At 41.1% G+C, this 24,924-nt stretch overlaps 2 protein-coding genes and 3 non-coding genes across 6 annotated transcripts in view; 1 reads left to right on the forward strand and 4 right to left on the reverse strand.

Annotated features, from left to right (window-relative positions):
- Positions 1 to 10,102, reverse strand: part of LOC110180240 (uncharacterized) — a 94,196-nt gene extending 84,094 nt beyond the window's left edge. The window contains exons 1-4 of the transcript XR_015272786.1: positions 9,959 to 10,102; positions 9,286 to 9,363; positions 1,444 to 1,555; positions 1,320 to 1,366 (exon numbers count right to left, since the gene is read on the reverse strand). The gene's annotated coding sequence lies outside the window, so the exon portion shown is untranslated. Of the gene's footprint in view, positions 1,367 to 1,443; positions 1,556 to 9,285; positions 9,364 to 9,958 lie in introns of the transcript that reaches the window.
- gol (ring finger protein goliath) lies at positions 1,449 to 23,243 on the forward strand. Of its 2 annotated transcripts, none has more exons than XM_020947895.2 (8): positions 1,449 to 2,034; positions 17,706 to 18,344; positions 18,412 to 18,544; positions 20,094 to 20,211; positions 20,270 to 20,421; positions 20,480 to 20,576; positions 22,322 to 22,681; positions 22,745 to 23,243. In XM_020947895.2, the coding sequence occupies exons 2-8, from the start codon at positions 17,783 to 17,785 to the stop codon at positions 23,174 to 23,176; spliced, it is 1,854 nt and encodes a 617-aa protein (XP_020803554.2). In that variant the 5' UTR covers positions 1,449 to 2,034; positions 17,706 to 17,782; the 3' UTR covers positions 23,177 to 23,243. The 2 variants fall into 2 exon arrangements, with proteins under 2 accessions (XP_020803554.2, XP_086693817.1); XM_086837691.1 differs by lacking the exon at positions 1,449 to 2,034 and adding an exon at positions 10,285 to 12,207.
- TRNAA-CGC (transfer RNA alanine (anticodon CGC)) lies at positions 18,776 to 18,847 on the reverse strand. Its single transcript has one exon. It is a non-coding gene; the product is annotated as a tRNA-Ala (tRNA).
- Positions 19,160 to 19,231, reverse strand: TRNAA-CGC (transfer RNA alanine (anticodon CGC)). Its single transcript has one exon. It is a non-coding gene; the product is annotated as a tRNA-Ala (tRNA).
- TRNAA-CGC (transfer RNA alanine (anticodon CGC)) lies at positions 19,498 to 19,569 on the reverse strand. Its single transcript has one exon. It is a non-coding gene; the product is annotated as a tRNA-Ala (tRNA).
- Positions 23,244 to 24,924: the final 1,681 nt, after the last annotated feature.

Genomic DNA, 24,924 nt, shown 5'->3' on the forward strand with positions numbered 1-24,924 from the left:
AAGCTTTTGAGAATTAAGTAAGTACAACTTAGAGGAGGAATGCTAGCTTGTGCTACAGAAGAACCCCTTACATTGACTGTATAAAACATGTAAATGAAGAAAAAAAAATGCGAATGGGATGTGGCCTTGACTTTATCATCCCCATTTTAAATATCAAACAGTTTTAATGTATTTCACATTGAGAAGTTCCCAAATATCCGCCTGATAAAAGTCGCGAGTCTTGCCTCACATTGCGTCACGCTGCGCTGTCTGACAATATTATACCGAGACGCATTATCACCAATGACTAAGATTATCTTCACGTGCTGACTTCGCGTTGTTTTGATTTCAACTTGGGTCTACCTGAGAAGGTTCAGCAGAGAAACTGCACACATATACACATATATGGAAAATGTGAAGAGTCGCTGAAATCATTACCCAAATCCAAGTCGGCATCGTCTAACCTGGAGCAATTAGGTGGCCAAATGACCCAGAGATGGTCACATTGCCGAATCAGGCGGCCAAGACGAGGAAAGTGCATGGACATAGGCGCGGGCATGTGACATGTACATCGCTGCTGCTCTGTGCCAGGGCGCCGAGTTCTAAAAATACCCGGCTAAGCCCTCAGTGGAAGTGTTCCTAGACGAGAAGACATTCTAATACCCGCTACGAGGCGGGTTCTATGGGATGTTGGATTTGTGTCTTTAGAAACCCTCAACTCTAATTTCAAATTGTTTTAGCATTGAAAATCCTTTCGTACTTTATACGTTAATGTGGGTGTAGTGTAATGTGGGTGTGTTGAAAGAGGCCTGTCTCTATGCTAAACTACTGGGTATCAATACTACCCGACTAGTCGAACTCGACTTTGTTTTCTTGTTTCCACTGCACTCAGCTGGTGGTGGCTGTGACAGAGCGCGCTCTGCGGCGAAATACTCTCTGTTAGTACGCGTGCGTCGTGATACCCTAGCAAATACTATTTTTTTAATCAGGAACTAGCAACACAGTGAATAAGTGGCTTCGATCTAATAAGTATATGTATGCATTCTTTCATTTCCACTTCTACATAACTAGACTTATGAAACACTTAGTAACCATTTTTAAGGAGTGTACTTACATTTCGAAGTATGCATTTGTCCTTTTGCAGACTACAGTTTCCATGTGTTAGGAGCTGCCGCAGGAGAACGATCGGAAATCTAAAACGACAATAAAAATGAAAACTTTTTTTAATAATATTAATATATAATATATGTATTTTATTTGCTTACCATTTATAAATGAAGCCATATATATTGAAAGCGGCCCTATGCTATATGGCAATGAGGTAAAACGGGCATAGCGTCTATGTGTAGTATATAAATTGTTATTTACAACCAGCAATATGTATTGCCTACAAGGGTGTACAAAGGTCGACTACCCAAAATTAGTTGTCTTTCTCGTTTGAAACGCGCGGCGAACGGCTCTCACTCTGAATTCTCGGTCCGGCGGAATCAGTCTTTTCTCGTACCTGCAGCGAGTTGGTACTGGATATCTCCGTCGTCGGCTGGCAACCGCGCTCGAGCGGCGCGTATCTGCGGATCTGTAATAATTGCTTTCGTTAATCAGTTTGTTTAGTGAATAAATAATAGTATCGGAACTGAAAACCCGCGTCTGCTGCAGTTTGACTGAGGAAAATATATCTAGAGAAAACTGCACAGGCAGCGGCGTATCTCGCGAGAGAAATATAAATACCTGCAAATATTCCAACACAAACAGAAAAGAATAGATAAAAGAGCAGCAGAAATTATTACGAAAATGCGCCCAGAATTTAAGAAATAAAGAAGCACAAATATATATTTCGATCGCAGCGTAACGAAGAAAGTATTCGTTGTTTATTTATGTTGTGCGTGTGTGAGTGGGGGGCACAAACAGCTGTGGGGGCAACAAAAGCAACAACCGCGAATATCCCAAGCGTTGAATAAATTTCTTCAGCAGCCGCCAGCGACAACAGTTCTGAAATTCTGAAAATCCCCGTGTTTTTCTCAACAAATATTGAACATTTTCTCGTGTAGTCGTCAGGTAAGTTAATTACTGTTTCTACGAAATCGTTATTTCGTCAAGAGTTCGTTCTGTTTATCTGAAACAAAATGGCAAGCCGAGGGCGACTACTTGTGTTTGTTGGCGCAGACTGATAACATTGACAACGCACTTTCTGGATTCGCACGAGAGTTCAAAGCCAGGGAGTAGAAAATCAAAAAAAAAAAACAGAAAAGCAAATAGTGGCGGCAAATACGACAGGGAGTATTTGTTTTGCATCAATTAGATTTATTTGGTAATTTATGCAACAGGTAAACAGACCTCTTGGAGCCTCTTCCCATCTCTCCCAATTAAATTTATATCGAGTTAAAGACATAGGGCTAGACCCTGAAAAATAGGTTCCTTCATAAAGTACAGGTTCCTTTTCCATTAGAGCAGCACGAATAGTTCTCCCGGCAACGGAGCTACGGCATTATAGCAGTCGTAGACCAACCGAGCAGTGAGCAGGGAAAAGGACCTGGGAAAAATCAATAAAAACGCACGAGAGCAGTGGCCCCAGAGCTGGGGCTGCCGCTCCTTCATCGCACTTCGTCGAATAAGGGCATAAAGGAGTCCGTCCGCCAGCAAATCGGAAAACTCCTTGAGCGACTCGAACTTGGTTCTAATTGGAAAGCAAAGAGGACAAGGAAGATCTCGCTGAAATGCAGTCAATGCCTATTGCCAATTACTCCTCCCGGTGTTAAGTTCATTCGGACGATGGTCCCCCTTCAGCAGTCCTGCGAGAGTCACTGCCATATGGCGAAAAGGGAAATCGGCAACCAAGTCTAGAGGGCAGCAAATATTTCTGCTGGATTTTCTGTGAGTCTCCAATCTCTGGATGTCAACGAAAACAAAAACAACGTGATGTTGAGGGAGAAATGAGGGATGGCTCGCGCAGGCGCGAGGACCTCCTCGGCTCTCTTTCAATGTGCAGTTGCCTTCAACCAGAATTCACGCTTCCATTTGGCTTATGTTTGTTGCTTCTCTCACTGTTATTGTTATTGTTGTCACTGTCTATTGTTAAAGCTGCATTTTTGGCAACGAACTGTGTCGCTTGTATGTATATCTTCGGACTTGGCTGCACTACACCAGCAGCCAACCCGCAAGCTCCCCGATAGCTCCGTAAACCAGACTAATGAGGCAAATGAAAAGCGACGTGGAAAACGAGTTTCTCATTTGAAAAGAACAGCACACAGCAATTGCATTGGGTACGTCTATGTTAGATAGGAGTTGAAACAAGCTCAATGATTATGCATATAACTTGAACTTAAGGATGTCGAAATCCCTCCATCATTTTTCCAAAGCTTTGGGTGCTTCTCGGTATCAGTAAAAGGCTTGCACTGTGGCTCCCCTACTCCCCCAAAAGCCTGTCTAAGTGGGTCACTCAAAAATAATGTTCTTGACCAACATCTGAGGCGGATGCTTTTATCATAGATACAAAAACAAACTTGTTTGCTGTGTGCAATACCGCCGGTGGAAAAGCGAAAGCCGCATGCGAAATGAAGGGAAATGTCGCAATGTAAATATGCATGGAGCAGCGAGGAAAAGTGAAATGACAATGCTTCCGCATTGTGTTACCTGCAGATTGGCAAACCATCTGCAAACATTTATAAATTCCCTCTGTCTCAGTCTTTTTTGCACCGACGTCGACATGGACCGAAGCCGTAAAAATTAATCTATAATTTAACGTCGTACTCCCAATTAGCCAATGCCGATATTTTGGGGCCGCCGTTCCTTTGTCGCTGATATCTCGCTCTGTTTGTATACGAAGTTTTTCAATGTTTATCGCCCGTTGTTTTCCCATCATCCCCACAAAACCCATACCACACGACCAACTCGGATAGGCTTCGCCTTGGTCTGCAAGTGCATTGAACTCTGGTGGCAATCATCTGGGGAATTAAGAGTAAAGAATTAAATCGTTCCCGAGTTTCAAATGGATCTTTGCAGACCAGTGAAGTTTGCTATTCAAGGCAGGCAGCACTTTCCCTCTCTCTTGCTTTCTCTGGGCTCTGACAAGATGCACAGCCTCGACTGGTAATTACTCAGCCCGGCAACATAAGAGAACAATCAATATATTTATCGTTCGTCAGGACATTTTACCATCTTTCTTACATTCTTACATACATCCCGCCACTTCTTGCTTGTGTCACTTGTCTACCTTATCTATTTGCCCACAGCCTCGATTTTCCTACTGTCCTGGGAAATCTGCCCAACTTTTTAATCGCCACAAAGTGCTTGAGTTATCGTGGAGCTCCAGCTTCAGCTGCTGCATAGTGGGAAAATGTTTCCACCCTGGTGCCTGGGGCGATTCCACATTAAATCACACGTGTGTATGTGAATTCTTAATTACATTAATCGCGATGTCCCTCGCAAGAGCTTGCATGTCCCGGTAATTGGTTTCATGTGGTCCCTCGCCGGGCACTGCGCTCCCTTCCCTGCGAGGGTAATGCGTTTGCACATCGCTAAAAAAAGCGCTTTAATCTGCACATGCTTGGGTGAAGTTATAAGGCAAGTAGTAAGGTCAGGTTTTAACAGCACAACAGAAAACAATTCAAATCTCGAGAGCAAGGCGAGGGGAAGTGGCTTGCCCAAAGAAAATACAATATAAAGACTTCCGATTCGAGGATCCCTGACCCCTAGTGACTTAATTGATACAGGAACTTTTTAACTAGAATTCCGTCGTCACCCACCCAATGCCAGTGAAAGGCACAAGGCACGCGTCGAACTGCTAGAGATCTGACCGGCTGAGAACTGGTAAGCAAGCAGCTTCCTTATTGGAACCTGAAGTAGTCGGCGAATTGGCACTAGCAAGTGGGCAACGTCGCAGTCACGTTCTGCTTTATTAATGATTAAATAATACAGCTTTGTTGTCATCCGAGTTTTTAAGCGTGAAAATGTCCCAAAGCGAGACGAACAAAAAATCAAGTTGCGACCGGTTCATTCTAATAAACTGTTAACGAACGTAAATTGTTTATTGCATTAGTTCAATAACTGCGCGAAATTGAGTGGAATCAGCCTGGGACTTTCTGCTAATTGCTTTTCAGATTCAGCAGGGGCAGTCCCAGGCACTTACATCTGGTATCGCATCGTAAACAAATCCCAAATAAATATATTTCTTAATTTGCTCCAAAAGGTTTACCCAGCTGGTATCTGACTGGCGCCAATCACAACTTTTCTCGGCCCTAAGATCTGTTTGGCCCTCAAGAGTGTGCTTTCGATGGCACTTAAAGCGACGCGTTGCTTTAGGCCGAAGTCTGCATTGATTGTGCCTGAAATTTGATTTATGATCGTGGCAAGGGCCGTTGCTGCTAGCCCTGACAGAGGGTGCAAATGTCATTGAGCCGAGATTTTTTCTCAACCAAAGTGCATTACATAACCGGTTAGTTTTTGAGCTAAGCTTTAAACACGTTTTATTATAAGCGTAGAAGTTTTCGGCACAAGACCTTTACAGTCAAACAATCATGTAGGGGACAGTGGAAGTCGACTAGCTAAGCCAGATTTCTCCTAGAAGATCTCTGTCTCTAGTTGCCAATTGGAAGAACAGCCGTACTGAATACCAATTGCCAAAACACTTGGCCCACAGTTCCCTGACCTCTAGATCTAGTCTTTTGCGGATAATTATCACGCAAATATCCAGTGAAATCAGCTGGCGCTTTGCTCGGCATTAATCATCGACTTTCCTAACGGCACTCTGAGTGCTACATGTCGCGAAAGAGAAATACAAAAATTACAAATTATGCCAGTGACTCATTAGGCCTAAACAGGCGTCGCGACGATAAAAAATATGTGCAAAGTAAACAAATGCTTACTCCACATCAAAATTAAGCTAATAACAGCAATTAGGGGCGATTTTTTACAGTCGTTACCCAAACTTTAGCTTCCAAAAGAGTTTACTCAGGAAGTCTCCTAACTTGAACAATAACCAGTCCGGGCTAAGGGCCCTGTCTTGGAGTGACAGAGTTACCTGGGGGCGAAAAAGAAGTGAGAAATTTTAGCTTGAGACTCCCACAAGCCCGATGAAGTGCAAATGATGTTAATTGGCAAACATTTATGGCATAATTGCCGACCGATTGCTGTCACTCATTAAATAACCGTTTATCCATCCACGCGCTTTCGTCAAATGAAAGTGAAAAGCAGCAAGCCTCAAGGAGAATTGCGGAGAATTATTAACCCGATATGGGGAGAAAGTAGAGTACTGGATAATACTTAGGGTCAAAATAAATGTAAAGTTCCGCATCTGGATACATTTATTGCTTTTCCTCTAACGCCACAAATCATGGCAAGTCGACTTTAATGTGGCTTTGTTTTCGACTATTCCCGTCGAGGTTTCGGCTACAAAGCCGAGTACAAACCAGAGTAGAATCACTGAGCTAAAGCTGGCCCGAACATGGACAAAGAACAAAGCTGAGAGGGAAAGCGATTTAACAATGAACTTTAGACAGAGAACAACAAAATGGGAACGCGAATGTGAATGCGAATAAAGCGTGGAAAGCGTTAAAAGTTCAAACGCCTCGAGCGACAAGTTAACAAACCGCATGAACCACATTTCTATGGCCTTCCATCTTCTATCAACATATACGAGTATAAATAATAGCGTTAATAATACAGATAATATAACAGTAAATTCGAGTGTCTGAAACCTGCTGCATGATATGTGTCCAGTTTGAAAAGCAGACAAAGAATATACTTAGCAGTTATCACTGTCAAACGACCCGACGACAACACTTTTGGCAGACAAATTAGAAACGCGTGCTGGGGAAGGGAACTGAGCCAAGCGCCGTGGCTGGCGAAAAGTGTTAGCAAGTTCGTCGTCCAAATAGCTTCGTCTAACGCAGTCTGTCCTAGGCCAGTGACTCGGTCCGAAGTCAGTTGTCCCCGCATTTGCACAGCTGGTGCCTGTTTATCGAACGTGTGTGGAGAGAATAGCTTTTAATTGTCCCCTCGAGTTCATAATTACTTTTTTTAAACGCTTTCATAAGGCTCTTTAGACTATCAGCCAACAATCACAAGTGCCCAAGAGCCGAATAGTAAATAGTTCTAGAGATACAGGACAAAATGAATGGGGAAAAATATATATTTGAAACACGAAAATTAAAAATCCACGACACTCTTCTCTTCGCCGTATACAATTCGCTTTGAGGGCATGAGACACCTTTCCGAATTAAAATTAATGCTTTTTGGGCTTAGTTATGAGATTTTTTCAACTTTGATTTGTTGAACAAATTAGCATTAAAAATATAAATAATATCGAATCAAAAAATGGTATTACTGTTTTAGTCAGAAGGAAGGAGTCATTTCAGACCAATTTTTCCTAAAAATCAAATTGGAAAAAAACCCGTAACCAACAATTCGGAAAGCGTTCCTATGCTAGTTTTTATTAAGTTAATAAGTCTGCATACTCAGTTTTAAATTTTAGAAAATTGAATTTTTTGCCAATTTTTGATAATTAATCTTATCTTTTTTTGCAAAAACTGGAAAAATTTTAAAGATATTAATTTTTTCCGGACATGCCTAGATCGACTCAGCTGTTGGCGCTGATCAAGAACATATTTGATTTATAGGGTCGGAAATGATTCCTTCACTGCTTTATAAGCTCCTGACTAAAATTATAATACCATATTTTATCTATATTTACGCCAATTTTTCCTAAAACTCAAATTTTAAAAAATTCATAACAAAGCCAAAAAAACGTTTTAATTCGGAAAGCTGTCCCGTGCTAGTTTTTATCACGTTAACAAATCTGCATACTCAAAGAAAAATTTATGTAAATGGAAATGACTGAAATTATAATCCCATTCTTTGAGTAGGTATTTTTTATATTTTTATGCCAATTTTTTGTAAAAATCAAATTAGAAAAAACCCGTAACTACGCCAAAAATGCATTGATTTCAATTCGGAAAGCGTTCCTATGCTAGTTTTTATTAGGTTAATAAATCTGCATACTCAGTTTTAAATTTAAGAAAATTGAATTTTTTGCCAATTTTTGACAATTTTAATCTTATCTTCTTTTGCAAAAACTGGAAAAATTTTAAAGATATTAATTTTTTCCGGACATGCCTAGATCGACTCAGCTGTTGGCGCTGATCAAGAATATATATGATTTATAGGGTCGGAAATGATTCCTTCACTGCTTTATAAGCTTCTGACTAAAATTATAATACCATATTTTATCTATATTTACGCCAATTTTTCCTAAAAACAAAATTTTAAAAAATTCATAACAAAGCCAAAAAAGCGTTAATTTTAATTCGGAAAGCTGTCCCGTGCCAGTTTTTATCACGTTAACAAATCTGTATTCTCAAAGAAAAATGTATGTAAATGGAAATGACTGAAATTATAATCCCATTCTTTGAGTAGGTATTTTGTATATTTTTATGCCAATTTTTTGTAAAAATCAAATTAGAGAAAACCCGTAACTACGCCAAAAATGCATTGATTTCAATTCGGAAAGCGTTCCTATGCTAGTTTTTATTAGGTTAATAAATCTGCATACTCACTTTTAAATTTAAGAAAATTGAATTTTTTGCCAATTTTTGACAATTTTAATCTTATCTTTTTTTGCAAAAACTGGAAAAATTTTATAGATATTAATTTTTTCCGGACATGCCTAGATCGACTCAGCTGTTGGCGCTGATCAAGAATATATTTGATTTATAGGGTCGGAAATGATTCCTTCACTGCTTTATAAGCTTCTAACTAAAATTATAATACCATATTTTATCTATATTTACGCCAATTTTGCCTAAAAATCAAATTTTAAAAAATTCATAATAAAGCCAAAAAGCGATAATTTTAATTCGGAAAGCTGTCCCGTGCATGCAGATCCCGCCGTATCCAAGTCCCAGCAAGAGCGCCAAGTTAATTAAGGCAGCAAATGGTTAAGCGTTGTCTGGAAACTATCCGTGGGCGCCCCGACGCCAGTTCCCCCTTTCGCCTTGGTCCTGTATATATGTCTCTGTTTTCCCAAGACAGCCCATTAAAATCTGTAGATCCGTACATAATAATATTCTAGTCTGGCCTAACAAAATATTTATCTCCCTTTGTTGTTTCTTCCTCTGGAAAGCAGCGCGCCAAGAAGGTAAATTAGTATTGATTGTGGGAGTAGGTCTTCCCGCCCAGACAGCGCGTCGGCTTAATAGACATTTCGGGAAAAACTATGCGAGGAACTTCGGTTCTCTTCTCGCAAAAGAACAACGAAGTCAAGTTGTCCCCCACGCACGAATCAGTTCCCACCAAAAAGTTGGCCTTACTCACCTCGCTTATTAATTGTAGGTAAAGCCGTCAGTTTGCATCCCAGAATTAGAGATTGGCGAACAATAACAACATCAACAGCTAAAAACGAACAAAAACAAAGTGCGAATTATAAAACAGTTCAAAACCACGAAACGGACACAAAATGTCGCGAAAACTGCGAATGGAAGAGTCAGTGAAGGGAGGAGTGAGGAGACAGGAGAGACATATACGCACACACAGCGAAAAAAATTACCAGTCGATCTTACCCACCTTGCTTATTATACATATGTATGTACATATGTATGTAGGTTAAGTCAGTTTGCATCCCAGAGTTAGAGGAACAAGCAGCTACAAATGGAAAACAAAACAAAATGCGAATTAATCGAAACGTACAGTGCAAAACCACGAGACGGACAAAAAATCCCACCAATTCCTGGCAAGGGAGAGTGAGGAGGGTGGAGACACATATACATCCACACAGAGGCAATGCAAAGACAATTGCCAATTCCTGGCAAGGGGGAGTGAGGACACACATACACATACACACAGAGGCAAGGTAAAGAAACCGTAGACACAAGTCTGGAATTTAATAATATTATAAATGTCACATTGGCGGAATCGGTAGGACGCGGGGGGAGGGGGAGGGACTAGTTTGCAGACCAACTGGGGCTTCCTCCTGAGAATGATTAAATACCCGGGCGAACTATACAAATCAATATTGTGCAGCAGTCCGCACGCAAACAACAACAACAACACACACCAAACGAACTCGCGCACTTAAAAACACATATGCAGTTTACATCGAAAAACACAGAACACATAATTTTTTCACGATCAGGACAAAATGTCCGAATTTAGAGATGTCAATTTACTGATTAATGACAATATCGAGTCAGCTTTTCCTACTTGGTGAGCTTTCACTATCGATAGTTAAAAAACGGCAAGTGGAAAACCACGAGACAGGCGAAAGATGGCGCTTATTCAGCGAATAGAGGAGGGAGGAGACACATACATACATATACACACATAGAGACACGGCACAGACAATCCAAACAAAGGGACCAGTTGATCTTACACACATTCCTAATTTAAGGTAAACAGATCAAATCAGTTTGCAAAGGAATTAGAGTTACAAGCAGTTACAAATAAATGGATATCACTCTATAAAACGTAAATCTGCACCTCTTATTGGATTCCAATACGTATTTACGAAAACGTTAGGAAGCGGGGGAGGGGGAGTGGCTGGTTTGCAGACCAACTAGGGCTTCCTCCTGAGAATGATTAAATACCCGGGCGAACTATACAAATCAATATTGTGCAGCAGTCCGCACGCAAACAACAACAACAACACACACCAAACGAACTCGCGCACTTAATAACACATATGCAGTTTACATCGAAAAACACAGAACACATAATTTTTTCACGATCAGGACAAAATGTCCGAATTTAGAGATGTCAATTTACTGATTAATGACAATATCGAGTCAGCTTTTCCTACTTGGTGAGCTTTCACTATCGATAGTTAAAAAACGGCAAGTGGAAAACCACGAGACAGGCGAAAGATGGCGCTTATTCTGCGAATACAGGAGGGAGGAGACACATACATATACACACATAGAGACACGGCACAGACAATACAAACAAAGGGACCTGTTGATCTTACACACATTCCTAATTTAAGGTAACCAAATCAAATCAGCTTGCAAAGGAATTAGAGTTACAAGCAGTTACAAACTAATGGATATCACTCTATAAGAGATAAATCTTCAGCTTCTATTGGAATTCCAATACGCAAAAACCACGAGACGGGCAAAAGATGGCGCTAATTCTGCGAATAGAGGATGGAAGAGACACATACATATACACACACAGAGTCAGGGCACTGACAATACAAATAAAGGGACCTGTTGATCTTACACACATTGCTATTAAATGTAAACAAAGGAAGTCAGTTTGCATCCTAGAATACGAGTTACAAGCAGTTAAATGAATGTTACTATATAAACGATAAAGATGATGATTAAGTATCTGGGCTTAGTATAGAAATTACAAATTTTGATGTATTTGTTTCCTAAACAATATCTCATATTATTCTTATTTTGTCTCAGGCAGTGATCCCCACTTACGATATAACCTTAGCAAATCAAATATAAATAAATATAAATAAAAACAAGAAAGGAAGCTAACTTCGGCACGCCAAAGTTTATATACCCTTGCAGATAGAACTTCTATGACTAGGAATCCATACAATATAAATTATATATATTTGTGTTAAAAAACAATAAAGAAATGCCTGCTTTGATTGTATTCACCTTTACATTTAATGTTTCCAATGAGACAATGAGACCTTCCCTACGCTTCTCAAAAAACTAAATTGTGTTTGCCTCTCATTTACTCTCTCTCAAATATAATACTTTCTTCGCTTTCACTCAATCTCAAAAAAGTGCCCTCCTCTGCGATTCTCAACCAGTGTACTTAAGCACCGTAGCAAACGCAATTATTTTTGTTCTTCTTCTTGTTCAGTTTAAAGTTTTTAATTAAATTTGAGTTTTAATATGTTATATTTTTGATCAATTTTAAGGACTTATCACATTTGTTTACTAACTCAAATTCTCATTCTTCAAAAATAAACAATGAGACCTTCCCTACGCTTCTCAAAAAACAATATTGTGTCTGCCTCTCTTTTACTCTCTCTCTTAAAAATAATACTTTCCTCGCATTCACTCTCTCTCAAAAAAGTGCCCTCCTCTGCGATTCTCAACCGCTGTACTTAAGCACCGTAGCAAACACAATTATTTTTGTTCTTCTTCTTGTTCAGTTTAATTTTAATTAAATTTGAGTTTAAATTCAACCTTTGACTATTATAAAATCTGTGTTAAATGAAAGTTTGCCAACACCGTTGCCTTGTTTCTGGTACTCCACCAAGCCTGCAGAGAGAGTGTAAGTAACAACAAAAACAACGACGGACATTTACATAATTTCAGTTCATCATAACAAAAATTTGATCACTAGGAATTAATACAATATAAATATATATATGTTTATTAGCGTTCAAAGTTAGTAACTGATCATACATATTTACTGGTTATAGATTCTAACTAAACATTGTTACTTAATGTTCATTGATATTTACGGATCATAGTTACTTACTGTTCATAGGAACTTACTGTTGACAGATACTTACTGATCCTCTACATTTAACAACCGTTTCTCTGGCAATTATATAGTAGTCCGATTTTCATAAAATTTTACACAAAATTGTAGAGTATAATAAAATGGCTATATATCAAATTTGATCAAATTCTGTTGAAAACTGAAAATGCTATAATTTTTTTTGTAAAAATTTTCCGATCATTCCTATTGCAGCTATATGATATAGTCGTCCGATCCGGCCCGTTCCGACATATATACGAGTGAGAGTATATAAAAGACTAACTACAAAGTTTCATTGAGATAGCTTCAAAACTGAGAGACTAGTTTGCGTAGAAACGGACAGACGGACAGACGGACAGACGGACAGACGGACAGAAGGACAGACGGACAGACGGACATGGCTAGATCGACTCGGCTGTTGATCGTGATCAAGAATATATATACTTTATATAGTCGGAGGTGCCTCCTTCAATGCGTTGCAAACTTCTGACTGAAATTATAATACCCTGCAAGGGTATAATAAATATAGATACTTTTAGTACAAATTTAAACAGAACACATCTCAGTCACTGAGAAATCTCGCCCAAGTAGTGCTCTTCTGGGCCAAATTAAACACCAAACAAACCGATATCGGTCTAAACAATTATAGTTGTACAAAGCCAGTGCCAGCAGCAAATAGCGGAAATCACGTTTTAACACTGCTGACGTTCAAGTGGCTAATGAATGGTAGACTGGGGCCAACAGGAAGGAGCTAAAAGGGGCTAGAAAAATGCCGACCCAAGTCTGCTTCCGTCCGGCACCAAGCGAAAGGGGTGCATGTGGCCAAGGGGACACGAGGTTGGTAGGCCGTGGGTGGACAGTACGGCGAAGGTGTGTAAAGATTTATGACGTCGTTGCCGGCGCTGGCTTACACATGTTCTCTGCCTTCCCGACAAACACAACACAAAAGAAATAACAACTCGATAGTGCATTGCAGCTTTATTTGTACCTTTCCACCCATTCCAGCGCCCAGAAACGTGACTCTGGGGAGCCTCGTGGCCCCCAAGTAGCGGGTGTTAATATTTTTATGGTCGTGTCTGTATTGATACCTGCACTCGAGCAGCCAGGCGGCCAGCCAGCCAAATGCATTATTTTATTAGAAGCATGCCTTCCGAAGAAGGCTTCCCCTTCCCCCGTCCCTGGACTGGCAGCCACTGTGCAGCAGTTTTATGGCAATTCTAAACAATTCTAAAGAGTAATTTTTGGCTTCAGTCCCAAGCTACACAGAATGCCAATAAGAGTTAAAATGTAACAGAAACGTATTCATGCCCAAGACGAATGAGTTGGCCAAGGCCTTAGAAATCTGGCTCATTAACCCGTGCTACTTTTCTGGCGTCCTTTCCCTGAGTAGCGGAGCAGAGCATGAGCCATGCGATGCCTCTGAAGTTCCCTTGCGCTAGCACTTGGAACAAAATCCATTTTGGACCATTTACGGCTTGCGAAAGCGATGATGACATGGAAATAGCAGATTGGTAGTTGGATTGTGTAGCCCTGATGAATGGCAGCAAGATAATTTGCAGCGAGAGTGACATTAAAATGCACTTGCCAAGTGGAAATGAGTACTGCCAATTGGGCAGACGGCCAAGAGACAAGAGCCTCCCGTTCCCTCTGAGCAGAAACAATTGAAAGCAAAAGTGAGGAAATTGAGAGAACGGGGGCTTCTTTAATGGCTAAATTCTCTTAACAGCTGGCAAGTAATTAGAAGCTGCCTGGGTAGGGGCGCAGCCACCCGACCCGGAGAATGTGAGGCAATTCTATCGATGACGTTGCTTTGAACTTCTCTGAAAATGAATTGTGGTCATCAGTCGCACACAGGCTCGAAGAGTCAAGAAGTTCGGGCAACTCAAGATGAACTCTCAACAGCTCCATTTGAACTTTTACTTTATTTGCTTTCCTTGGGCCTTGGGCACTTCATCTTGGGTCAAAATTAAATAAGCAATTTAAGAAGTTGCGTTCTTGGTCGAGAGCTCTTCCCTTATAGTATTATTACGTTTAAATAATTATTTTATTTTTATATTTTTGCCCCAGACTTCGAAGGAATATATTTTGCGCCTTGCTCAATAAAACATTTTCTTAAATAAATTCTAAAAACGCTCTGGAAAGAACTTAAACGCAAAGTGACAAATATTCGAGCAATTAGGTAGACAGTGTGGTAAATTATTTATGTGCGGGAGCTCGAGGAACGACAAATTGAAGTTCAAGCATCCCGCCGAGGAGTCAAAAATGTGTGGCGAGTAATATTTTTAGAAGCATATAAAGAGGAGGACTAAGACCCTCGTCGTTGTGTGGGAGGCTCCGCACACACAGGCATACCACTATTTATACACACATACCTTCGTGTTCAAAAAAGAATATCAGAATGTTTGTGGCAACATGTGCTGGCGTATGTTTTAAATGGCTCTCGCTTGCACAGATGTTGCAATCTGCAAACAAGCGAGGCAGCAGCCACCGCCAGCAACGTCACCGAGTACAGGGTGCCCTTGTTGTTCAGAGACACAGATGCGGGTGAAGTGGAGTGTCGTGTGCTTCGGACTCCGACAGGCTGCATCATTTCCTTCTTGAAACATATTAGAGAGCGAACATATACAGCCTCCCACCACCTTGCTCATTTTGCCTGTCGCTATTCTGTAGCAGATCGGGGAAACTGTTTTCCGTGCAGCCGTGATAAGGCAATTGCTGGTTTTGTATATATAGACGTTGCCTGGGATAAATTGAGAATTTCACTACTAGAACAGTTTCATATTGAAAGTAATAAGTACAAGATCATGGATCGAGCTCTCCAGAATAATTCTATGAAAGTTTCTATATGGTTTAGTCTGAGCGGCGGGTCTGCTCCAATTGCGACGTTAAATGACGCAAATTTAATTAAACTCTGGATAATTCGGTCTGCTTTCAACATGCTAATTGCTGTTCCATTCCATTTTTCTTTGGCGTTTGCATGATGCCTCCTCCATCTCTTGTTCACTTGCAACAATAATTGCAATCATTGCTGTTTTTTTGTAATAGTCATTGTGTATGCCCAACAATAAATACAGCTACAATATCGGGCTGAATAAATTAAACCCATAATCGTTGCGGTACGAGTTTCATATCGCCGTGCCATTACAGTTGTCCTAACAATTACACGCACCTGTTGTGAGTTTCCATTGTAATAAGTATTCCACATTCAGAGTAAACCGTACAGTCGGTTTGAAGTTTAGCGAAATGCTCCAGACCCATCAGAGTGCATTGAAATGCATCAAAGTCACTGACACGTTAAATCAAATGTTGTTTACATTTGGATAGATGCGCTAATGTGGAAAAACTTCCGTTGTTGTTGCTTTAAAACAATAACAATAGGTAGGTCTGCCTAGTCTAGCAAATCTCTCAATAATCCATTAATCAAATCATTCATAATACCGTAAGAATTATGTTTGATTTATTTGAAAGAAATAAATTAGTTATACCAAAGCAAACACATTGTCGCAAAACAAGAAAAGTTCCAAACTTAAATTGGCATTCAAGGAACTTAAATACCGATCTAATCGTATTGAAATATTATGGAGATTTCTCAATTCCGCTTCCGTCCTATTTTTTATCATAATAAATAAACTTTGTGATTAGACAAATTACTAAATACATATGCAGACGTTGTTAAATATTCCTATTTTTAGAAGCATTTTATAAGCAATACCCTGGTAAATTCATACACAATTATAGTCAACTAATTACCTTTGCATTTCCTCGTTCTCTGTTAGAAATATTTCGTATTTTCTAGACACAATTACCTCAAGCCATACCCTCTGGTCAGCCGCTACTAATAAACATAAATAAAATATAACTATGCGATTATCACTCGAGACACGTTTAAGCGGATCACGTTTCGCAAAGGAAACAAATAAAAATGCAAATCTCGTCGTGTCTGCCTATTTTTTTAGCTCTATCTTTATTTATATTTATAGTTTTTTGTCTTCTATGTTATGTGCTGCGTCTATTTTGTGTGCTCTTCTTTGTGAAATTCGCACTCGTAATAGCTACGAACAATATAAAAATATATAAAATATACACTCAGAAGAGCTACAGCCACCACCTGTGGATCTGCTTGAGTGAGAGTAAACAAAGAAATTTATTAGAAATGGCTAGAGTCCCACAAAAAAAAGTATAAACGCCTCAAGTGTGTGTGGGTGTATGTATATATTCCATTGTGAACTGTTCTGGCTTATTTATTTGTATGCAAAGGCTTTTCGTTGGACGCTGGCAATTGGCCAAAATAATAAAAGCGGAATTTTAAAAATAAACAGAAGTGCAATAGCCGCAACATGCGCCACCGAATTGATTGTCCATTCAAAAGTAAACAAAAACACCTAAGCGCGAACAACGGACAAATAAAATAAGAAATAAAAATTTAAATAATGATGTTAACTTCGCTGGATTCTTGCATCAAGGTCAGCACCAGGAATTTCAATAGCAAACTGCAATCAAATGATTAAGCTGTTCCGATTAGTGGACAATTCCCTCGTCTGTCCCTCACATATTGGCTCCGTATCAAAGTAGTTACGGGATGAATCCCCAACGGCACACCCACGTTTCGCGTATACACTCTTGTTTACAGTGGCTCATGCAGACATGCACTTTTTTAATCTTTCCTCTAGTTATGGATGATAAACAGAATGTGCATAAAATGTTATTTACGACAGTACCTTGAAGAGCCAAAAGTGAAATCTGAGTAGGTGTCTTGGGCCATGTCTGGGCTTCAGTGAAAGAATATCCATATGCAAATTGTCCCCTTTGTATTCCGACTTGGACGTGGAGGTAGAGTCATTTGCTGTCTGAACCAGATTCGCGTTTCATGTCCCAACGAACGAACCACTTTTCAATGTCAGTCGCTCGCCCACGCTCCATCCTGGCCTTATGTTCGGTTTTGCGGACCTCGGAGAGCTCAAGAACCGCAATATGTGTGCCATTTCTGGCCCTGGATATGTCATTTACTACGAGTTTAAATATGGAAAACATATTTTATCATTCTTATCATTCCATACTAAGGGTAAGCGGGAACTATAATTGTCGCTGTGTATTATCAGAGCTGGTGCGCAGTAGCGATACGGTGCTTATCGGATTAGACAGCCCCATCATAAAAGTATTGAAATAAACTCTCATAAATGACTACCGGACTGGCTTGTGAATATAGGAACCGAAGTTTATCGGTGCGGCGATAGTTGCAACCCTCCAATAATTTGGCTAACACTCACATTACCCATTGGTTTCAGGTGCAAAAACACACTCGCTCAGTCACGACAAAGAGGGATTGCGATTAGTCGGAAATAACCCCATCCACGCCCGCGTCATGTATCTACGGGAAATGCTTTTGATGGCCTGCCTGGTGCTGCTGTCCGGCGGTCTTCCGCACCTCACGTCCACCACCACAACCACCACTCTTGTGGCTGCTATGTCCATCGCCAACCAGGACTTGGAGCGCTATTTTAGGCCGGGGAATGGCACCCTCAGCTTCGCCGGCATCGAGGACCGTATTGCAGTGGACGTCTACAACTATGCCTTTCTCAACTGGTCATATGTGGACCACAGCAACATCTTGTGCAGCATGGACTTTCCGCAGGAGCAGGCTCGCTACGGCGAGGGTAAGGTGCTAAACATCACCGGGCGTTTGGTGCACATCAGCGCCACGGACAATGTCAACGACGATTTTGCCTGCACGCCCTACATCAGGGGCACTATGGGAGCCCCCACACCCGAAAAGGGCGTGACCTGGATTGCCTTGGTTCGGCGTGGACGCTGCACCTTCGAGGAAAAGGTCAAGCATGTCTACCAACAGAACGCCGCCGGAGTCATTATCTACAATGACAAGCAGGTGATGCAGCTAGAGAAGATGCAGATCAAGGGCAAGACAAGTAAGTTTAGTCATTGTCCTGCTGGTTTAGCTGGGGCTACTAATTAAGTGAATTACCACTTCTGCAGGAAACATAGCTGCGGTCATAACTTATCAGAATATTGGACAGGATTTGGCCATGACGCTCGATCAGGGCTATAACGTGACAATGTCCATCATCGAGGGCAGGCGGGGCGTTCGTACCGTCAGCAGTTTAAATCGGTGAGTTATCAAAATACAAATAATTAAGATTATATTATCCCTCATCCATTGGTATGCATGTATTTCATGGAATTTATGTATTTTGTTTTTATTTTTATTTTTGATGAGCCTGGGGGTTGCGTAGAGCATTCTTGCTTATCAGTTAGATATGGCTATCTTGTTAGGAAAGTAAAGAATATTTTCTTTTTAGATAACAAAAGGCAAAAATTCGATTATTCCCTATTGTGGACATGGAGACGCCGGGGTTTGAACCCGGGACTTCTCACATGCGAAGCGAGCGCTCTACCACTGAGCTACGTCCCCATAGACTCCCGTGGGTTTAACGTAATTGTTCAATATGTATGATAATTTGGCATAATCATCAATTGCAAATTTAAATTATCCTGATTCAAATTATTCTACAATTATTTTGGTCTAGCGAATAATCACACATAATATTCCTATCAAAAATAGTGCTGTCAAACAGAGTTTTTTAAATAACACTTGCATTTATAAAACAAAATCTAATTATTATTATATTTGGGAAAATATTTGTTTAATAATAATAATAATAATAATATTATGTTTAATTATGAAAAAGAAAAAAAAAAAAAAAAAAGGAATATTCTTGCGCACTGGAGACGCCGGGGTTTGAACCCGGGACTTCTCACATGCGAAGCGAGCGCTCTACCACTGAGCTACGTCCCCTTGTTCGAATCCAGTGCCAAATTTTTATGTAAAGGGAAGTGGAAGTTTTATCTGTAGTAAAATATTTTTTCACCGAATCTTGTATGCCCTTTACTATGGGTTTTGAATTATTAAACATATATATTATATACTTTAATATATATTATATAATAATTAAAGTCAGACAAGCAAAAGTTTTGAAACTGCTTAAAAATAATAACTATAAATTTTATAATTTAAATTCGAGTATAACTTTTTTTAGTTAAAAAAGTAAATCCTTGCTCAGATGGAGACGCCGGGGTTTGAACCCGGGACTTCTCACATGCGAAGCGAGCGCTCTACCACTGAGCTACGTCCCCTGGCGGCGACACTGCGGCCAAACGTTGTACTTGAATACGTGTCGGTATAGCAGTACATTGGTAGTCGGTATGGCAGTGCACACGGTCGTCGGGAACAAAGGGGAAAATATTGAAAAATTTGTAGAGTTTCCAAGCAGTTCAATTAAAGCAGAGTAAATTTGTAAAATATGTAAAAAATAATGGGAATAAAAAAAAAATAAAATAAATAAATACAAGAATTGTATGTGCATTTATATGCTTTTTTTATAAGTCACAGTCAAAAATGCATCAATTTAATTTCGGATAGCTTTTTTGTGTTAGTATTTAAAGGGTAAATAATCTGTATATTAAGTTTTGAAATTATATATCTTTTGGGTTTGCTTTTTATGACCTTATTTATTTTAGGAAAGGGATTTGAAAAACTCCCATTTTGTTTAAAAAATTAAAAATCTTCTAAACTTTCAGAGTAAAATCTCTTCAAGTTTTCTGCTTTAAGGACTTTTGAGACAAATTTAACTTATAACATTATATCCTTATGTTTTTAGAACATCAGTGCTTTTCGTGTCCATATCCTTTATTGTGCTGATGATTATCTCGCTGGTCTGGCTAATTTTCTACTATATCCAGCGGTTCCGCTATATGCAGGCGAAGGACCAACAGTCGGTAAGGGAGCTGACTAACTTTTCTTGAAAATATATTATGACCTCCTTTCAATTCGCAGCGCAATTTATGCTCTGTCACCAAAAAGGCCATCATGAAGATACCAACGAAGACGGGAAAGATCAGTGACGAGAAGGACTTGGATAGCGACTGCTGTGCTATATGTATTGAAGCCTACAAGCCGACAGACACCATTCGAATATTACCTTGCAAGTAGGGACTAGCTATATATCTCTTAGTAGAGCTACATTAACCAAAAACATCCTTTCAGGCACGAGTTCCACAAAAACTGCATCGATCCGTGGCTGATCGAGCACCGAACTTGTCCTATGTGCAAGCTCGACGTGCTAAAGTTCTATGGATATGTGGTGGGTGACCAAATCTATCAGACGCCCAGCCCGCAGCACACATCCCCCATTGCCGCCGTGGCTGTTGCGCAGCAACAACAACCCTCCATCGAGGAGGTGGTGCCAGTCATTGTAGTGGCCTTGCCGCAGGGCCAGGGGCCACAGCCCCTTCAGCAACTGCAGGCCAGCACCATCAGTAGCCTTGCTCCTAGTCATTACCTCCCGCGTAGTCGTAGTCCTAGCAGTAGTAACCAGCAGCAGCTACAGCCGCTTCCGTATCAGCATCAGCATAACCAGCAGCAGGCTGCGGTGGAGCGGGGCCGACGCAACTCCGCTCCCGCCACAATGCCGCATGCTATTATTTGTACTGCCAGCCATCAGGTGACTGATGTTTAGAATATCTCAAGCCACCCAAGTACGTCTAAGTCTAAGATACGACATTCTAACAGCTGTATTCGAAACGGAGCAGTATAGTAGGTTATAGCCCCCAACTAGATTCGAGAATCTAGCAACCAGACTAATGTTCACCTTGCTTCGGCAAGGCCCTGCATCGAAGCCAGTTGAGGTTCCCCATGACCGATGAATGAATATTATTTGAATTGTGTTCTTAACTGGGAGAGATACTCTGTGTGAATTTAGGTAATGCTTACGTTCGTAGATTCAATTTCCCAGTATAACGTGGATTGACTTGACTGAGAAAGCAATGGCTGGTTTGATCCTGGCCTTAATGGCTGATCATAAGGGACAACAGTTTCACACAATGTGCTCCAAAATAGATAAAGAACAAGTGTTGATCGATCGAGAGTAACGTAAAGGGTTTTTAGAACATGGTATATTCACTCATTTGTATATAAACTCAGAAACTTTACAACTGTGTACTTAACAGTGCTGATATGAAGACTTTAATTTTAGTTTTACAAGACCCCACGCACATTTATATGTAATTAAGCAACCGCTAGAAGTTTAACTTGAAAACGGAATTTTGAATTAACTTGAATCGCTTAGGATTTAAGGTTAATGTTTAAGGTCTATATAAGAGTACGGATTGTCGATAATCGTTGATGAGAGAAAAACCTTGCTAGTACTACAATAACTATGCCTACCTAAAATACTACAACAATACCAATAATTATAAATGACTATATCATATAGCTGTAGCAGAGATATAATGTTGAATTCAATAAGTTTTAGCAAAATCCGCGACTTTTTTGCTAGTCAAAGCTCAGAAACTCTGCCGATTACACACACATAACATAAATAGAATGTAAACCAATAGCACACTCAGCGCACTTTATGCCTTAGTTTTTATCAAAGTTTTATCAAAGGTGCCAAAGTATTTGCTTTTAGTTGTTCAAATGAAATAAAGCGAGAGAGAGAATTCTGTTTGAATTTAGTTGTAGTCACATAATGTTTTCTGTGTTTATTTGTATTAATACCTATTGTTTTTGGTTATTTTCCGCAATTTATTTTGTATGTTTCGTTTACGTAGTTTATCATAAACCGTATAACAAGACCATGATGATCAGTTAGAACAACAGTAAAATACACAGGTTATCTTTGCTAAGCCCCTTTAATGAATTGTGGACTCAAACATTTATAAGAAGCAACCAAAAATAAACATTGAATTCTGTAAATTGAAAACGCTTAAGAGTCGCCTCTTCTTTATCTCTTAGAGTCGCCGCTTCCTTGTCTTTTAAAGTCGCTTGTGATCGTATCACCTTTTACCTGTTGACAAACTAGAAATAGAAGGACACTTCTTATTGTAGTTTCTAGGCAGTGAGGAGAGTATCCTGGAATACCAGCCAGACCCGCCAGAGCGGGTGGCAATTGTGGATGCAGAAGGCGCCTCTGCCCTTGAGCCCGTGTCCGGACAAGCTCCAGTTCGGCCCAGAGCTCTAGCGGATCTCATTCGGAGTCGTGATCTTGTAATCGACTTTCCTCGAGTATTTGTCATGGATACCGGCAGTGTGGTAGGAGCTCGTGAAGTGCTCTTCCCCAGCCGATTGCCCGAGCGATCTCAGAGCTCCTTGTCGCTGAGGCAAGCCCGCGACTGGATGTGCCTGATGAGCAACAAACTGGAGGAACAGCAGGGTCTGCGACGTCTGCGCAAGGAAGAGATGCAGCAGGTAGGCTATGCTCTATTAAAACAAGGTTAAAATTTGTTTTCCGTGACTTAATTCTTCTTCCAGCAACTTCTTAGCGCGCGGGAGTCCGCCCGTCACCGGCGCTCTCGTTCTGCAGATGGGCGGTACTCAACGGGATGCTTTGGTGGCCGCCAGCGCCAGCCCTCTGTCCAAGGGTCTGCTGTCCAAGGGCAGTCTCAGCACCAGACGGTGGTGGATGTCCCCCAGATGCGGCGCACCAGCTCCTCGCAGACCCTGCAGCAGCTGACGGACGCCTCCTACGCCCAATCCCGGCAGAGGCAGCGTGAGACCTTCGACTTTGCCAGGACGCGGCGTCGGTTTATAAGACGAGAGAGCGACGAGATCTCCTTGCGCTCCCTGGTCAGGCATGCTCCTGCCCCCCAGCAGGCTCACCGGGCGAGAGACGCCGATGGAAGCGGCCACAGTGACCAAATCACTATTCAAGTGAATGGCGAAGGTGTCCACCTCAACGAGTGATTGTAATGGCTTGCGATTATTAATGAACTAATTGTTTAAAATATAATGTATCTATCTATACCTTAAACAGTGTTTTAGGTAGTGTTAATTATCGTCTGTAACGAATGGTCTGGGCTTTCTCGATGGCAGAGAAGAAAATCTGGCCTCGCTTCTCACATGCCCATTTTGGGGCGAATTCCATTAGGGATTTGCGCGTGCCCTTGGCCAGGTGAAGGAACACGAAACCCTGCCTGATCCCAGCCAACTGATACGTGGCTGGGCATCGACAAGGCAGACAGCGCGGCAGCAGAAACTGACAACGGACCGCAGACAGCTCAAGGGAGATCCAGATTTTGATCCCACCAAAGGCATGCAGAGCAGAGAGCTGAGAAATAGAGCACAAGTTATGAGGAAGCCGAGCGGTTGAAGTTGCCGCGGCCAACGACAGCTAATAAGAATTCATCATGTGCCGCAGCAGTGGGTAGAGAGATGCGAGCGGCGAGCGGCGATCAGCAAAGGGGAGTTGCAGAGGAGTAACTCCCCCAGGTGGACGCTGGACGAGAACGGAGCAGGATGAAGGGCATAAGAGTGGACAAGCGTCGCCTGCACGCGCCGTAATTGCAACGCAACAGGAGGGCCGCGAATGCCTGCACCAGGAGCAAACCAAAGCAGCCCCAGCTCCATTCGATGTTTATAAACTTAAAGTCTGTAATCACATTAGGGCATGTAGTCGGGAGATCGGGGGCTCGGGGCTCGGGCTTCGGCTCTGACTCTTGTGCTCAAACTGTTGCGGCCCTATCACCTGACGGAGCTTCGATTCTCGGGCTCCGCACTGGCTCTGTTGGCTCCGCTAACTTCTCTTCTTGCGCCGACCTCCGATGCCCCTTGGCAATCGATGACAGCACGTTCGAGCTGGGTTCCCCCTCTCAAAGATTGGAGGAGCAGCCGCACTCCTTTTTTTTTATTTAGCTCTGGGCTTTGGGCACAAGGGGCGTGTCGCTAGTGGGCGTTGCACTGAGCATTCATGATAAAATTATTATATTGTCCGAGGGCCGCTGTTTTAAGGAAGCCGTGGCCAGAGCAAGTCGGGAAGAAATGGATGGGGTCATCAACTTAAACGTATCCCTTTTTTCGGGCCAAATTATTGAATTTCCAATTGGATTTTGAAAAGGAACAGCATGTTGCCGCTCAAAAGTGCTGCCCATAAGAGGTCCTTACACAGCTTCTGAGCACTAGATGTCGCCAACGACGATATTATATTGTGTGAAGTAAAAGAAATGGAAGTCTACTTAACTTTTATAAATTTTTATTTTCCCATTTCGTATAAAAGGGCAATTAACCTTAGCAGACACGATGGAATTGCTATAGGGACAGCAATTGCATTCTTCAAAAAGACCCGATGTTGCATTGGTTCCACAATTTAAGAGATAATCATTCATTTGACGAATTCCTACAGCGAACGGCTAAAAAAGGTTGCAAATCTATGAGCAATTTTCTCTTTGCTTACATACATTGATTAAGATTTTAAAAGCGACTGGGATTATAAATGACATTTGAAAAATAATTCGTTTTTTATGAATCATATACCCCCAATAGTGATTCTATACCTATACCTATATAAACATACATAGAATGAGGGACTTGAAATCGATACATATTTTAGTTGCTTTCGGATTGATGTGACCGATAGCATCGACTCCTTATACACATGATCGAATACTCAAACTAATTTATTGTTCCCGCCCCGCATCAGCCAGCCAGGAGAGGAT

Source organism: Drosophila serrata, unplaced genomic scaffold, assembly GCF_035046125.1.
Source record: "Drosophila serrata isolate PLE 108 unplaced genomic scaffold, ASM3504612v1 contig_334, whole genome shotgun sequence".
Classification (NCBI taxonomy): domain Eukaryota; kingdom Metazoa; phylum Arthropoda; class Insecta; order Diptera; family Drosophilidae; genus Drosophila; species Drosophila serrata.

Excerpts from the sequence above, each read along its gene's own strand:
- gol (XM_086837691.1), top strand. The coding sequence starts at position 12,147 with ATGAAAGTTTGCCAACACCGTTGCCTTGTTTCTGGTACTCCACCAAGC. Across the intron at positions 20,212-20,269 it reads AGGCGAAGGACCAACAGTCG|CGCAATTTATGCTCTGTCAC; the intron begins GTAAGGGAGCTG and ends TTCAATTCGCAG. Across the intron at positions 22,682-22,744 it reads GCAAGGAAGAGATGCAGCAG|CAACTTCTTAGCGCGCGGGA; the intron begins GTAGGCTATGCT and ends TTCTTCTTCCAG.